This window comes from Microplitis demolitor, chromosome 1 (assembly GCF_026212275.2).
Source record: "Microplitis demolitor isolate Queensland-Clemson2020A chromosome 1, iyMicDemo2.1a, whole genome shotgun sequence".
NCBI lineage: Eukaryota > Metazoa > Arthropoda > Insecta > Hymenoptera > Braconidae > Microplitis > Microplitis demolitor.
Genome location: NC_068545.1, coordinates 20466711 through 20485296, shown reverse-complemented (window position 1 = coordinate 20485296; position 18586 = coordinate 20466711). Strand labels below are relative to the sequence as shown.

Sequence of the window (18586 nt, the reverse complement as noted above, 5' to 3'; positions counted from 1 at the left end):
AAAAAAAAAAAATCTTTTTTTTACAAAGACCGGCTCAAATTATAATTAGAAACAAAACCGTTAATGATGTACTTGACAGAATAAAGTAAACAAAAGTTGAGATTTAATTATTCACTTGGTCCTGAGTAAATTTTCGAAGCACGAGCGCGAAATTTTTTAATTAAAATTTGCTGAGTTTTAAGAAACGTCAGAAAGTTTTTGATATTTATTGAAATAAAAGAGCTGTAGAGTGTACGATAGATGGCAAAGTCGATCTTTCTAACGAGGTGTGGCAGGTGCCGAGTGTCATTGAGATGTATCCCCTTGGTGAACTTGGTCCGCAACTCAGACAACTCGATAGCTTGACAATCTCTGGAGAATATACTCTTCTATAGAAATACAAACTGTCTATTTATTTATTTATTTATTTATTTATTTATTTATATACCATTCATTTATATATATTTATTTTTTTGTCCTGAAATTTCTGGATCGGATTTTTTATCAATACATTAATAAATCGGGTTATTATTCGATCGTATTGAAATATTTGTTTTAAAAGTTTATTCTATTAAATTTAGTGACAGTTTCGAAAAGTTCCGTTATCATCATCAGGTTATTGAACCTAATTATAATTAATTAAATTCATTATAAATTTTCTCATTTTAAATTCTACGATCTCATGTTAACGAGGAACTATTCTGCTATCAAATTAATTTTAATTTCTATGATTTTTATTTAAATTTATATATTCGGCCAACATTTACGTGAGACCGTAGAAATTACATGAAATAATAAAAGCTAAACGAATTTATTTCCGTGATTTTGTCAGAGGAAAAAGTGAAAGAAAGTACGAGGGATAAATGAAAATATATGTCGGTAACTTATTTAGGTCTCTTATAAATAATGAACGCTAAATGAATTTATAGAGACGGATGGTGATGGTGCAATTTTTCTCAAGCTCGAAAAGAGGAGAAGCATCATCGTAGCAAGAAGGAATAGCCTCCTCCTCGATCGAGACAAATCGCCCGCAGTAACTCGACCGCAGATCAGTTAAAAAGGAGCAAGAGCTGAGCAGAAGAGGGACTCCGCGTGATAATATAACCCTTGGAATTCGAGACCCGAGTGGCGTAAGAGAAAAAGAGACAGATAAGACCAAAAAAGAGGAATAAAGTAAAAAAGATAAAATAGAAATGGCAAACGGGAGAGCTGGAAAGAGCTAAAAAATAAAAAACCCGAACCATTGGAGGAATCCTTTGGGAGATTTATGATAGACCGTCTTTCTCCTGCTTCTTCTGCTTCTCTCCTTTCTTTTCTTCCTTTAAATTTTTTATATTATTTTTATTTTTTACTCCGTCTCATTCTTATATTCTACTCCTCACCCCTTCATATTCAGTCTTACCTGGCAGCCTCCTCGAACGAGACAAGACTGGTCTTAGTCTCGAGAGACTTTGATATTCCGGTTGAATCAGTCAATTCTTGTTTCTCAATCAGACGCCGATAAAAATAATTACCAAGTACCCGAGTTATGTTTTACCATCCGGATGAAACCCTGAGTAGACCGACTTTTATCCGTCTCACCTCGCAAGGCTAAAGCCTTCGGTAACTTAATAAATTATTCACCAAATGAATATTTTAAATCTCATATTTTTCACGAGTTTTCCGCCGACTCTCCCAGTATTAAAGGGCATCCAATTAAAATTTATTTATTTATCAGTTTTCCTGGGCAAAGTGAATACACAGTACGCTTTGTGTCTTTGTTCTTCTGTATACTTTAGTCTGTGCAAAAAGATATCTAAGGTGTATACTTAAAGTAGTCTATATATATGTATAATATATAAAGATAGTTTCCAAATGTAAACTGCAAAGCTAACTAAAGTACATGGTATCTACATATATATTTAATGCATACATATTATATATGTATATCTAACAGCCGATCAACGTATAGTAAGCTTATTATAGAAATGTTGGGTTGTTAGTTGTTAGTGGATACTCTATAATAAACTTTATAAAGTGGCTTTTCAAAATCCTACTAATTTTGATCTCTGCCAATTATACCGTCCAGGATTCAATTCTACTTTAATAGAAAGCTTTCAAAATATAATCGTTTCTAACGAACTAAATCATGAATAAAACATGATATAAATTTAAAAAAAAAAATATATATATACATATACATTGTTGATGGTGTTCTTTAGTTAAAATGATTCTTTAACTCAGTTAATGTTCTATACCCATAATTATGAAACATAGTATCTTATAATTGTAAGTTTCGACTTGTGCTAATTGCAATTTAAAATTTTTTTTAAAAATAACAGGTTACTTTTTAAATTCCCTATTTACTTAAATTTATATTCTCCGTCTTGATTTTTCTCAGCTTCGTGACTGTATGAGTCATTTGAATTCATTTGCTCAGCACGCGAGACCTTTAGCTCTCACGCTTCAGAAGGCGCTAGAACAAAAGAAACATTTGTTTTACTTAAATTACTTGGCATTAAATATATTGGGAGTCAGAATCATTTACTTGCAATAAATGACTAATATTTTTTATTATTAATGTCAATATTTATTTTTTAGTTCAATCTTTTTATTTATTAATGTGAGGACTTTTTTTTTTGTTACCAAAAAGGTTTCTGTTGAGATTCGGCAGCTGTAAATTAGGATTATTTTTGTTATATATTTTTTTGATAAAAGTATACAAATTAAATATTAACGCGTGTTAAAAATATTTTGAAAATTAATTACTAGCGATTTTATTAATTTACGCAAAAAACATTTTTTTAATAAAAAAGGGGAAAAAATAGTAATTTATATCCAGCTTAGCCGCGACAAGGCTATTGTTAGTAATAACCAAAGTTTGTGATACAAGATTTAATAAAAACAAATAAAGAAGTAATTATATGGATATTCTTGAAAGAGTAATGATTCAAGTTATGAATATAAAAAAATATTTTAAAAAATGTCGGGGTTAACCGACAGCCACAGGAACTTTATTAACCAAAGAACGTATTAATCATAGCTGGTGGTTGCACGATAAACAAGTCATATATCTTGGGTACGTTGAAACTTCGATCAAACTTCCCGGCCACACTAATCTCCCGGCAAACTTGTATAACCCGACGTTATATTCCTCGTCATCAATTGTTCAAAAGTGCCCTCTACTAATGCAGCTCTCAGCTACACATCTAATTCATCACTTATAATCTTCCACATTTATATCCATATCTATATCTATACATATTTATATTTATGTATATATATTTTAGTCTTTACAAGATGGTTAACGTGACACGCGCAGTTAGATGCCCGCAAGATTTGGCAAAAGTGAGTTGTATAAGCCAGAACTTGCTATTTCCGTGCTAAAGACGATCGTGTGCCAGGAAAAGCGCAATGCACTCACTATAAATTGAATTCTTGTAATAACTAGAGTACAAGTTAAGAAATGGTACACTCTGTACTATATAGTGATATATGTATTAGTAACAGGGTATCGCAGCATGAGGTAAATCTAGTGAGTTGTGGACTCGGAGTTTAAGAAATAGAGCAAAATACTGGACACTATTTGCTAGCTACCGTAACCGCGAGTCTTCATAATTTCCAGATGCGCTTCCGTGTTCTTCATTTCTCTTATGAGTTTATCGTCCGATCCGACTCTACATCAGTTACTTAACTCGGTACACAGATACACAGATACACTGTACACTAAAGCTAAAAAATATATGTAACACTTGATTGATAGTAGTCGGTTTATTTCCCGGGTAAAAATAAACTTGTGAGATTTGAATATGCAGTCAAGTATTACATAATATCAACAAGTTTATTAATAAACATATATGTCTCTATTAGCGGCTTTTATCAAACGAGATAAAGAATTATATGAAAAATTTAATGGATGCAAGATTGATATCGTATGGTAGTTTATTTATGAGTTCTAAAACTCACGTCGTCTAATTCGTCAAAGGAAAAATTTTATTAAGTACACCTAGACGTTTTATATTTGATTCGATAAACTTTGAGATCGTGAACCAAAGAAACCAGAGAGGATGAGAAGTAATGGAAGGGGGCTTAAAAGTGTGCGGTGGTTGTATTAGACATGGAAGGCACGTCCGACCCTCCCCCACCCCCACCCCCACTCCATAGTACTGCCGATGCAATTGAATAAAAGCCACCAAGGAAGTTGCAAGTGAAACACACACTTGACTCTTTTTCAACGGTCACTGCTGTGTGCTTTTTTATTTTTTGAAACTCCTTTTAAATTTTATTTTCGACGTAATAAAATCCATTTTCCTTTTTACATTACCGAGAGTTACCTTTGCCAGCATCTATACGTATATCAAATAAAACTATACGTTCTTATAAGTCCATATATATACATATAACTTTGTTTTATCTTTACTTTTTTTTTTTTTATAACATTTTTTTGTTCGCGGACTGGGTCTCAATGTTACCCAATCCGCGACCTCGGCTCGACTTGAATAATTTCCGCATTGCGAACAAAAAAGTGAATATACTTTTTAGCTGGATTAAATTAAATAACTGAAATAATGTTAAAAAAGTTATTAAAAGTTTGTACAGTCGAAAAAAAGTAAGCTGATAGAAATTTATAAATTACTTTCCAATACAACTTGCACATACATTTTTACACCCTCTTTTTATCGCACAGTTTAATATGAAAGAAAAAAAATAATATCGTTTTTACTGGTATAATACGTAGGAGGAGATCCTGTCTCGTCGTTTTCTTCGATGGGTAACGATAAAAATGGAAATTGAAAACTGTTTCACGCCCGCAGTCTCACGACGTTGCGGCTCCCAGGTAAATTGGAAAGAAAAAAAAACCCAGATCGTCTCTTAACTTCGTTTTGTCCTTGAGAATTTTCGATCAACTTTAAAGCTTCCCACCTCTACCATATATTTATATACAGATAAATATGTAAATACGTGTGTTTAGACGGTATCTCTGTACATTTGCACTTGGAAATCTTGAAAATGTATTGGAAAATCCGTTATACAGCAGAGTCAATTATTGTTCGACAATAAATGCATTTTTAAAAATTTCTAAAATTAAAAAACGACCAATTAAATGTCGTAAAATTTTTTCTAGACATTTAAACCAATGAAAAAAAAAATAAAAATTTGTCTTCTGTAGTTTTAAAAAAGCCGTCTCACGTGTTTGCTATTACAGAAATGGCACGTGTGTTCAAGGATACATGCACCAATGCGCCGCGAATGTCTTTTTACTTTTTTGTGAGTGAAATAAGTCCAGATGTGCGGCTCGCTCGGCAAGGATGTTTAAAGTGTGGTCGAAATAACGTTTTCAAGACACAAGACCGTCTCACACCGACGCTCTTTAAGCCAACGACGTTAACACGTTGTGTTTCTACACACTTGTATCTTTATCTTTATTTAATTTGTGTCTCTTCTCCGGATGTCTTCTATTTCACTTTATTCTGCACTCTTGCCATCTCGCTTGGTTGCGTGATAAACCTCACTGCTACAAATTAACCCACTTTAATCTTTGATTTTTTTTAAATTTACTAAAATTCAGCCTCTATTTAAATCTCAGCACTTTGTGCGAATAAAAAATAGTGATGATAAAATTTCTTATAATCTTTAAATTTATCAAATAAAATAAAATAAACGTCACACTTTTTAAAAAATTCTCAATGTTATTTGTAAAGGAAAACAAGATTCGATGTTACTCCTTTACTCAATCGCCCATAGACAAATTGAGGTATAAACGGAATTGGAAAGCAAGTAGAAGCTTGAAATTCACCAGCCGGAAATTGGAAACGAATTTGAAAGAGACTCCATTTCATTCTTGTTCACTTTTTCCTTACCCCTTTCCCTTTCTTCCTCCTCCCCGTCAGAACGCGAGTTGTATTGGATGTCTAACTTTTTCTTACTCCGGCATTTGAAATTGTACGTGGCTCGAATTTTTATACCGATCAAAAACCTCAGTCTGCATCTTTGCTCTGAGGCGAAAATACAATTTGACACGGCGCACGCAGCCCACCCGGTCTACTTTCTTCGTATCAGTTAAATTCCATAGACTCACACCAGAACTCACACCCTCACATTCTCAACACCCTTCAGCAGCCTCCTCTCTGTCGAAGACATCGATTCAATGTTCAATGTTCGAGTAACGTTTCAGGCGTTACTCATCGTCCTTTCATTCCGTTACTATACCATACACCTTTTATATTCACTCGTCCTTACTTCTCTTTCAAATAATTCAACTTTATTCAACTAAAGTTGTTACCCTTAAGAACTCAACTAAAACTCTTTCCATTCAAAAATAAATAACTTATCTGATATATATTTTTTAAAAAAAAAATATAATTAAGTTATTGAAGTATTTTTTTATTTTTTTACCCATTCAAATACTACTCATTCAATCTTTATTATAATAATACATCTCCATCTGTCATCCGTCTTAACTCACTGTGAATTTGTTTTAAAACATTTCATCCACATTACTAAATATATAGCTAAATAAATTCTCTGGAAATATATACCTACAAGCATTCAACGCAAACGTGTCGAAAGAGTTACGTAAAACTTTATTTCACACTTTATATATATATATATATGTAATACTTGTATGTGTGTGTGGGTGTGTATACACATCATACATTAATTTCATACTAATTAAACTACTGAATATTGTTTGATACGTGTGTCTGACAGTCATAATAATCTCAGTAAATTATTATGTAGAGAGAAATTTTTCATGCACATATTTGCAGTGCTAAATTAACCATCCCTGGTTTAAACTTACTTTCAAACAAATATCAAACATTCATTATGATTTATTACAATATTTATTTTTATTAATATTAACTAGAGGCAGGCTTGTAAAATGAAGGCGATACAAAAAAATTTATTTTTTTATCTTCGTAACACTAAATCTTTTTTTTAAAAAAATATGACGGATTTTCTATCGGCCTTAATTTTTTTATATTTAACTAAAATGACAAATCTGGTAATTTAGGTTAAAATTTTCTGTAGAGGATAAAAGTTTGAAAAAAAAATTCATATAGTGCTGAAGAAAAAGACTGACTCGATAATTAAATGTACATAATAATGATAATAAATAATGAATAATCAATATTTTAATTAATTACTAAAACATTACCAACCTGAAGGATAAAAACTGTTAAGTAAATACCGGGTAATAAAATACATTCCTCGCTGGCCTTTTCATCATTATTGCAATCCGTTCTACTGTCATTCTTCGTCGTTTCCATCTTCCCAATTTCCATTTTACCTATCTACTGATGTACCAAACCCTGTCTATATACCTGTACTTTTATAGCTATAGATATACTTCTCTCCCTATCCAATCCTCTCCCGCGTACGGCAATGTAATTTTTGTACCGTACACGCTCGGAATTTCAATATTGCCAAGCTTCCAACTTTATTTTACCTTTTTTTTTTACTAATCTATTTTATTTTGTATCCACTTACTCCGCTACACTTTGCCGTAGAACACAATGTCACTTTTATAATTTTAATTAATTTAATTGGATACTCGGCATACTTTTTTATATATAATTTTTAATTTTATCTATATATATATATAATATATTGTTCACCTAATTATTCAAAAGACTATCATAATTTATAGTGCATTTAATCTCAGAATAACAAAGAGAATTAATACAGTTGAGAAAATATTCATTCTTGTATATAATAATATATATGAGTAATCGTTGACTACCATGATCTGCATCACGATAGGCACGTACCCACGAGCATACGTACCTAATAAATCCATTGAAATTTATTGTATACTGCTTCACAAGATCTGCACGCTATCCCTATTTTTCTAGTTTTATTTTTATAAAATATTATTATTATTATTATTATAAAATATACATTTTATATTTATAATACTAAAACATGCATAAAACACAAAAGTAATTACAGATTTTGTCATTATCTAGTAAATTTTTTTTATCATTTTTTTTAAACTCTTTTTTTTATCTTCAGTACTTTACTTTCCCACAGATTCGCGTATAAAGTCATCACGCAAATGTTTTTAACTATTATACTTTCACTATAATGATAAAATACTAAACAAAACTTTGCACAAATATATATATATATATATATATATATATATATATATATATATATATATATATATATATATATATATATATATATATGTATGTATATGTATACTTATCCCTTTCCTTGCATAATTGACTTAACAAAATTAGACGAAAAGAGAAAACTTGTTATAATTTTCTCCCATAATTACACTGCATCGACAAAAGATAATTTTATACTCAAGTTCATTATTATTATCATCATTATATTTTTCTAATTATCGCAATTTTATCAATTAAAATTATTAAATTATAATTCTGTCGAAATTTATGTTTTTTTTTTTTTAACTTTCACAAAAATATTCCAATATTTTAATGATCCTAAAGTTAGCAGATAAGTAGTAATTTTCGGATTTTTCTTTTAACAAATCAATTACAAAAAAAGGAAAATTAAAAATATGCATATGTAGAAAATTTTAAAAACTACAAGTGCAATTTTTTCAAATATTTTTTTTTTTACAATTTATTGTTTAAAAAAAAGTCAAAAAATTATTAGACGTCGGCTTACTTCAGTGTCATAATATTTTATTCGAAATTAAAGTAGCGGTGGCCGGATTTTGTGTTCAAAATTTTTTAAAAAAATAATCTGGTCATTTTGAATTTCATAATAACCAATTTTTTTGGAAATACCCGTTTTGCTGAAAAGAGAAAAACAATTTTGATTTCAAATTTCGCTCCGTCCTCAGACTAATTAGGGGCACAAATTTTAAATTTGAAAAAAAAAAAAAAAAAAAAATGATAACCAGAAAAAAAACTTTAATTTCCTTTGAAAATAATGATAAAAAAAATTTATGTAACTTTCATATATCAAGTCATGATGTATTGCGTTGAAAGTAACTTTTGAGATAGAACTTGATAGCAAATTTTATTAAGTTTTGGTAAGCCAATTTAAAGTTAATACTGTACTTTTAAGCGCGAAAAGCATGAGTTACACTTTTTTTTTATTTATTCGTATCTCATTGTATGAATGCAGAATTATTGCAAAGAAAAGTTCCTAAATATAATATATATATATATATATATATATATATATATATATATATATATATATATATATATAATATAATACATATTAACTTAAAAGTGAGATATATTTTGTGGAGAAATAACTTCTCAGACGCAGCACTTTTTATTACTATACTTATTTCTAGTTGGATGAGTCATTTTTAGTTCTTTCGCGATAGTAGTCGGCACCGACACTTTTTTGCGTTCAATTTTTTTTTGAGCTTCAAATGTTAAAGTGCTTTGTTTTTCGGTATCAACTGCTTACATTGATGTTAATTTACAAAATTAAATCTGCGTACACAATAAATATCAGGAAAAGTTATATTGTTTAAGATACTACAAGATTAATGTTCAAAACTAGGTCGTTGCTTTTTTTTCCTAAAAAGTTTTAACCAGCAAGAATTATTTCGAGCGTAAAACGCAGAGCAATAAATCTATAAGTGATTGATTTTAAAAAGTTTTCATCGGGTATAAAAATTTTGAATTCGAAATAATAAAATTATATTATTCTATTTTATCATTTTAAACTATTCATAAAAAAAATATATATATACAAATACACTTTCATAAATTTTATAAAAGTAAGTAATGCAATTTCATTTTATTAGAGTAATTAATTTTTAGACTTTACGACTTAATGGCAAACTCATAAACGAAGTTTGTCATTAAAATGTTTTTTTTTTTTTTTTATATTTTAATAACGAGGACAGACTGATGAAAAGCAATCAGATAATCAATTTTCTTTTTTCTTTTAATCTATTTCATCATTCGATTTATTTGTTCTATTCTATTTGTCTTTTTTTCATATATATATTATTGATTATACATTAAACATTATTCTTTTATTAAATCCCGACCTAGACAATTGGCGGAGTACACACATATATATGTATATTTTATTCTCAAGTAAGCTTATCAGTAAAGACAAACGGTGCAGTTTGTAGTATCAACATTAAGTTAAGAACATTGTTCTGTATATAAGATAAAATCCGACAGGTTTTGTTTACTCAGCGCAAGAGGAGAAGACTTACTGATAAAACGTGCTGAAAGGCACATATGTATGATAGTTATTTTATTACATACATATATATTTATATAGGGAAGTATATTTTATTAGAAGAAAGTTCGGGAAAACTATTAAACATTTAGACGTGAGACGGATTATTACAGAGGGAATTTCTCTATAAAACAAGGTTCAAATTTCGAAAAAAATTACTGTGTTACTTATAAAGCCGGAACTTTTTACAGGCTTCCTATAAAATATATATGTCTGTATGCTTTGAGGATTCATATTTTATAACGACCGTAAAAACTCCCATAGGATATAGTGGGTCCCAGCTTTACTGACGTACCCCCGTTAATTTTTTCCGTGTACGCAGATGTAAAAAAAATTTTATGGCTTTTAGAATTTTAATTTTTTGGAAACATACATTAAATCCACGTTTGTTTGATTGACATTTATATGAATTTAGAAAAAATTAAAATTTTTTTTTATTCATATTATAAAAACTAAAACTTTGTTCAAATTATGATAGATTGTTTTTATAAAAAATATTATTACGAAAGAAAAGAATGAAAAAAAAAATAAAAAGTAAAGTTATTTTAAACGTCAATCACTCTTGTATTGATTTTTCGCAAAGCCGATACCTGTACCGAGACACGTTGTTTCACCATCAATCAACGCGAAATATTAAAAAGTAAATCACGCTGTGCAGTAATTAAAAATAAAATTAAAAAAGTTGTAATGGCAATGGCGGGATTAATGAGAAAATTAAAATGAAATAATAAAATTATAAATAGAGTTAAGATAAATAAAAAAAGGTCAGGTACATTTGGTTTTATCGATGCAATTTTAAACCACTTACCAACTCTTCAACCCGAAAGCGTCGTTTTTGTTCCGTAAATAGTAAGCGAGAAACAATAAACCCAGTAATGTGTATCGTGCTTGAACTTTAAGTACCCGACGCTCAGTAATGCTCTTCTCTTTTCTCATCCCTCTAAACTTTATCGTACCGATGCCGTTTAACTTGTATTTAAAAGGAACGAACAACAAAAAACAATATATAAACAAAATATATTCAAAACACACACACACTTTTTTGTACAATTAAACCCAATGAACGTGAGATTGCGACTGAACTAACTTTGCAAATTAAACTCAAGACTCAGTTGCTAAAACAATAATCTATCGAAACCCGGATCCTCAGAAGCAATCGCAGCACAAGAAACCCGGTTGCTTAAGCTCTGGTTTATCTTTAAAAAAAAAAAAAAATGAATAATTAAATTCAAATATTTATTTATTTACTCAGTTAAAAATTTTGTGTATTTGTGTTGAAAAATTATTTAGTTAAATTTTTTGTGTTGATTTTTAACACAGAAATCTGTTAATTCAATACAAACGCTTTGTGTTATTTTACTTCAACAGATTTTTTATGTTAAATGATTAGAAAATATATAATGTAACACATTTCTTGTGTTATTCGAAAATTGACAAAAAATTTGTGTTGTTTGACTAAACGTTCCCGCGCAAGTCTTCATTACTATAATCAAGCAAAGCATTGTTAGCAGCATTGTCTGCAGAAAAATTTGTATTATAATTTATTAACAATTAAATACATTCATTTTGCAATTAAATATCGATAACTTTCATATCTTTTTGAACCGGTTCAATTGTTCGCTAAATTGACATTTATACTAAGGGTAGATCAGTATACTTGAGTTGGTTAGGTTTTGTGCTTATGTTTATTAGTTGATTTTAACACTAAAAATGTGTTAAATTTACACAAATGTTCCGTTAAATGTACACAAATTTTCTGTCAAAAGAACAGATTTCATGTGTTCAATTTTTGAAGATAAAATTTGTGTTAGAGATTTGTGTTGACAAACGCAATATGTTGAATTAACACAAAAATTTGTGTAGACCGTTTGTAACACACGATTTGTGTTGAATTTAACACAAAATTTCTAACTGTGTAACTTAAGAGAGTGAAACAGACTATTTTCAAATGAACCGTTTTCATAAAGGCCCAAAGAATTAGATAAAATATGACATTCGATGCGTAAAGTTATTATTTATCAAATGAAATGCTTCCGGTTCGGTAATTTCAGTTTATACCTGAGAACGGCTTATTTGAAATTTCCATTTGCTAATGTAAGTGCAACAAGGATCATTTCGTTTGTTTACATGTATGAGAAAGAGAATAGATGGCAAACCCTCTTAAATCACAAATAAGTAAATAAATTAAATATCGCCCATCACACCTATGCTCAGTACTTGTAAGTTTTCTTACACCGGATTTAGGTGTCTGATCCGCCAGTTAAAATACTAAATCCCAAACTGTCTGTTGCTGATGTTACGCAACCGGTTTATTTTCATTTATTTATTTATTTATTTAAATAAATGAATATTTATATCACAGGCAGTTTTTAATTTATAAATTTATATTACATTGTTATCACTTCCGGTATGATACCGTTATTACGTACATTAGATTAATAATATGTGTAACGCAGCTTGGCTATCATAGGGATATCAGTCGGGTGAGATGATGATGATGATGATGATGATGATGATGGTGATGGTGATGGACTGATGCTGATGCCCTACATACATCAAATATATAATCAATGCTCTCGTAGATTATCCCCAGGACATTACCTACTACATTTATCTATATAAATTTCATATATACATATATAAATATAAGTACAGAGACTCTTAGTTGATGCACGAACGAATAGAATGTCCCAATGTTTCTGGTACGTATTTCCGGTCACGTGAGTCATGGTCAGGGTGAATTAAATTGTGTGTCATTTTAAATTGCTCCCATTACTCGCAGTCACTTAAACTGTTTAAAGAGAAGCATATCAATCATTCAGTCTATTTTATTTTTATTTTTATTTATTTTTTTTTTAAGGGAGGCTTGAAAAAAATAAATAAAAAAAGCACCTCAGAGATGAGTATCATTAGTTCCACCAAAAGACAAGTCATCTTCTTTTTGGCTCGTTGCCTACATCTGAGTTGATCTTGACGATCAAGAGATATATAATCAGACCGAAAAAAATTTGAAAAAGATTTACAATATTCACTGTCTGCGCATTAATTACTGTTATATAGATTTTATTAAATATAAATGTCTATGGGTTTTAATTATTAGGTACCAGTCACAGTAATTTACGATTTAATTTTTTTATGCGTCACAAATAGATTTTATGGAGTCTTTATTTTAAAGAACGGGTGTTTCATGCACAATAATACTTGCCCGATTAAAATAAAACGGTTTCTACGAGGCTAATAATTTATGAGTTCTTATCGGAGAATTGTATGAACATTGAATTTAGGGGTGATGATGGAGAGAATTCAACCTGTGCCAAAATTCGGTCTATAAATATATTTACATAAATATTTACATATGGGAGATTTATATATTTATTTTTGTTTGTCGAAAAAAAATAGGTTGTCATCAACGGAGATAAGTATGTCGGCGTTTTTATTGTAACTTATGCATTGAATTATTCATTTTGGGGTCGAAGATTAATCATAACTTTAATAAAAGTAAAATAAAATAATAATAATAATAATAGTACAACACAGTGAATTATCTAGAGAAGAGAAGAGATAAAACGTCCTTCCGCTTACTGGTGACTGTAACAAATTTAGCTGGCAGAAACAACGTGAATTTATTAACTGACCCTCGTTTTTTATACCTTTACTCTTTTCGAACACGTTGACTCATCGTTTAATCATGGACGGATAATTAGGCTTCTGGAATTATATTCACAAACCGGTTAGTCCTGTGCTCTGCTCGACTCGTTCGTCGATCAACTTTATTCGAGGCCTAAACCATCGGGTTTTTATTTTTTAAGATACCTTTTCTTTTCTTTTTTTTTTTTAAATTCGAACCCGAGTCGACTGCTCGCCTTGCAGATTAAATAAGTAACTACATGAACACGTTTCTTTTTAAGGCATTAAATCCATTTCCATCCACAATCTATCTGCTCGTAAAACTTACAATAAAAACGACACAATTTCAAGGTTCTGACCTACACCAAAATCATTTATTATTTTGTAACTCTTGTTTTACATTTTTTGGCTTATCTAATCTCGTCTCACTTGTAATAACTATTTTTTTTTATCTTCAATTATTTTAATATTTACAAACTGTCTTTAAAATACCGATTAGCTCCAATTAACTTATTGCGTAATCTTTCTTTTCATTCGAATTTAGATACCAGTATCAATTATTCAGTCAATTAAAATTTTTCTCACTCCCATTGCAGTTAATCGGCAAGTGAACTCTTACATGACTAACAATTTTTTTTTTTTCATATTTATAATCAACAAATATCAAAAATATCCATAATACAATTTTGAAGGCGAACTTTTTTTGAAAAAAAAATTACTCTTAAATTTTGTTACCTTGTAAAGTTCCTTCTTCGAAATTATGCGTAAAAAATTATATTTATATTTATATATATTTTTCATATTCATTATTTTAATGCCTGTTGCAAAGTCATAGCATTTTATTTAATTGCACAGTCGTTCGTCTAGTACAAAGTAATAGTAAAGAAATATAAAGTCGGCATCACGGAAGCACACACACATACATATATACATATATATATATATATATATATATATATATATATATATGCAAAGATACATATACTCTCACATATAAGCTAAGCTAATCCTCAAATATTTACAGTGATGCATTACGACTCGTACCTATGTTACGAATAACGCCTAGTATAGTTGGCTATGCACAAGTGCGACGGCTTCTGGCAACAGGATTTTACAACAAGAGTGCTTGCATGCATATACAACAAGTGTACTATCGTTGTCACACTTGCAAAATTATAATATTGGCTGAGTACACATTTCGAGTCTTAACTATCGCTCTATACATTTATACTCACTATATATTCTTGGATGATCTTAAATATTTAACACAACTCATACTCACACGTACATGTATTTATAATTCCGCTCGCTTGATTATGCAACAAGAAAATATCTTGCAAACACTAAAAAACCCCGTTCATTTTTATTATTAATAAACTTGTAAGTTATTTTAAATAAATCCTTGCATAATAAAGTAAAAATAAGTGACTTTTTCCCGTAATAAATCATTATTGCACTTAAGTATAATTATCAGTGGCAACTGCAGCGCGTGATAGATTTTAAGTGGTCTATAAAATACTGATATATTTATTTAATTAATTGTTGGTATATTTTAACTGTTACAGAACGACGAAAACGAGCGAATTCTCTTTGCCCATTTGTCGGATTGTCAAATCTACAAGATTCCGAACACAAAGAAGCTCTTTAACGCGCCCTTCCAGTGGGGCGCCTGTCTGAGGCCATCCAGCAACGCTGAAGCCGAAGACACGGAAGCCGGAGTCTCCGGACTCAAGGTCATTGGTTTTAACACTGAAAAGTCACACACCTGCTGGCACCAAGCCATGAGACTTGCCAAGGTAATATATATAGACACAGATAGAGATATATATGGCAGTATAATCTTAAGTTTATTCACCATTAACTTGTCCCTTGGTCTCGCTTTCCTGGGGGCAGTTCCTCCACTGGTTGGATCCTTTCTTCTTTTACTCTGGCTGCAACTTCCTTCTCACATTAATTCAGGACTATGTATCATAGCCCCATTGTATCTATTGTAATACCCACCGTCGAGGCAGTGACTTTATTCACTGATTTTTATCGTTAAATAGTTCTCGATGCTAAAAAGTAAAATGTGAAGAAGCCAGCAGTAGACAAAATAAGGGTTTTGGTTTAAGTAACGACGTGCTGTGTGAGGGAAACACTGGCCTGGTAGTGGTAACGTCACGGTGGGTTCCTCCACCCTATTATATAACTCTTTAGGGGTTCCATTCTTTTCTCCGGTGGCCAAGTACCGGCTCAGACCACTCTCAAGACCTGACGCAAGGTCTCTAGTGGGCTTTCTTCTCCATGTTCTTGCGATCGACGCGTCTTCCACGGGCTCTGCTGGCTGTGGGATGAGGAAACGCCGACAACCAAGTAGTAAGAGGGATTGCTAAAAAATGTAAAAAAATTTAAAGAACCGGAGTAGAGGTAATGAAAAAAAAAAAAAAAAAAAAAAGAGGGAAAAAGAACCACGAAGCTGAGTTCTTTAGCATAAGCGGCATTCTTTGGCCAACTGATGTGCAGCTTTGAAGAAGACCCGAGAGCAATGTCTAGGTCGGCTCTTGACTGACTGACGCTTAATGTAACTCTTGTTCCCTTAAATATCCTTACTTCACTTGAAACTTTTTTATTCTTGTCTACTGCTCGCTCTTCAACATATTCACCTCCCATCATTACAACTTTAGACTTCATACAACTTCATTCCTTACAAGAAATCAGAACTCAAACCTGTTACTACAAGGTTGTATTTATTTTCTCCAAGTTGAGTTTTAAATTCTTAGAACCAACTGTAACTTCCACTTCAATTTTGCTTTCGCCTTCATTTGCTGCACGCAAACTTCATTTTACTGGCTTATTTACGGGTATTACTTTAATTTATAGTCATTATATTTTTTCAGTTAATATAATTTTCAACATTTATAAACCTTCTTCCCTCTATTTTTTTTTAATCTTATTTTTTTTTCATCGTTAATTATTTTTATGACAAAAATATAAATGATGACTTGCTCAATTAAATAAAATTATTTTTTAATGAAAAAAAAAAAAAATGTCAAATAAATAATAATAAAAGTACACATTTTTTTTTATTACCGTAATAGAGCACTCGTTTTATTACAAAATAATGCATTAGTCTCGTGAAAATTTAGCGTCACGGCGAGATTCTTATTGTGCCCTCGAGCTATCGACAAATCACCTCTCTTTGCAGAGCAAAAAAAAAAAAATCTCTTACTCAACAAGGACTTCTTACAGTCTGCAAATACCCGCTTCTTCCTTTAATTAAAAATTAAAACTAAACTTTATTTATATTTATTCAAACTTATTTATTCATTTTTTAAGAATTCCTATGAATTATTATTATTTTGTTAATTAAAGATAAATTTTCTCAGTGCTGTATAATCAGGAAACTATTCACCTAGCAACAAAGCCCCGGTTGCAAAGCGTTCCTCGATTAATTGCACAGTACTTTAGTCTGCGTTATACACTATAATATAGTTTAACAATGTAATTAATAATTATAATCATAAAGTAAACTTGTCATTGACTGCTGCTTTATCTACAAAAAATAATATTTTTTATTTCTATTATAAGCTTGTCATTAATTAAAATAAAACGATTTAATTGCACACGAAAAAATAAAGTCAAAGTGTCATACAGTCAAACATTTTTTATCAGCACTCACTCTGAATAATTACCGGGTCCAGTAAACCCGGCATAGTCCAATAAAGTTTTTTTAAAAGTTTACTATGCGTTGGGAGTAAAAAACTAGACTGACGCAGTTTTAAATTAATTAACTTTGATATTCATGTCGGAAAAATAAAATTGAATATTTTAGTTTTTGTGATATCGTCTGTTCGTACATTCGTACGTTTGTAGATTCGTATGTACGAACATGATAAAATAAAAATACAATCAATTGCTTTTTTTTTTCATTCACTTTGAAATACTTTAAAGTTAAATCCGATTGAAAATTATTTTTAATGTCTCTGGGCTGTTATTTTAATTTATAAAAAATATTAAATTTTTTTTTTTGGATAAAATAGAAATTTACTAGAGTAGATTAAAAAGGGGGATCAAGTATCGGATCATATATTTGTATATATGTATTTACTAAATATAGATATACAAGTACATGGAGTGGTTGAGTACTGGATCTTTTACCTTGTAATTGATATCTTTTTATTTCACGGGTATTGTGGATATTCATACTGTCATATTTATACTCAGAAAAAAGGAATTTCAGGACACAAGAAATATTTTGCACCACAGAAAAAAAATTCTTGATTCAAAGTAAATACTCTTTATTCAAGAAAACTTTTTTCAAAACCTATACTTTCTCGGATAAAATAGAAAACTCTGACTGAAACGAATTTTCTTTAATCGAAACAAATTTCTCTTGGCTCAAGAAAATCTTGATTTGGTTCCTGAACACGATTGTCTTCCAAAATATTTTTTTAACTTAAGATTTTTTATGATCCTGAAGTTAGCAGACAGTTAGTAATTTTCGGATTTTTTTTTCAACAAATAAATTATAAAAAAAACAAAAACTAAAAAAATGCACATGTAGAAAATTTTAAAAACTACAGGTGCAATTTTTTCAAATATTTTTTTTTTTTATAATTTATTATTTAAAAAAAAATCCTAAAATTATTAGACGTCGACTAACTTCATATCTTTTTTTTCTGTTTGAATTGAAAACAAAAATTTTCATAGGACTGGAAAAAATTTCTTGGCAAATAAAAATTTTTTTGGGACGAGTAAAAATTTTTTGTGCCAATAAATTATTTTTTTCTGCGTAATTTTCTAAATTCATTTAATCCTTTAA

General features: G+C 30.0%; 1 protein-coding gene across 9 annotated transcripts in view; it reads left to right on the top strand.

The window, feature by feature from the left end:
- The window catches only part of LOC103571306 (growth factor receptor-bound protein 14), a 200799-nt gene that overhangs the window by 152905 nt on the left and 29308 nt on the right, over nucleotides 1-18586 (top strand). For all 9 annotated transcript variants that reach the window (XM_053743145.1, XM_053743149.1, XM_053743143.1 and 6 more), the window contains one exon: nucleotides 15351-15581. In XM_053743145.1, the coding sequence (XP_053599120.1) occupies nucleotides 15351-15581 (231 nt within the window). The remainder of the gene's footprint in view (nucleotides 1-15350; nucleotides 15582-18586) is intronic.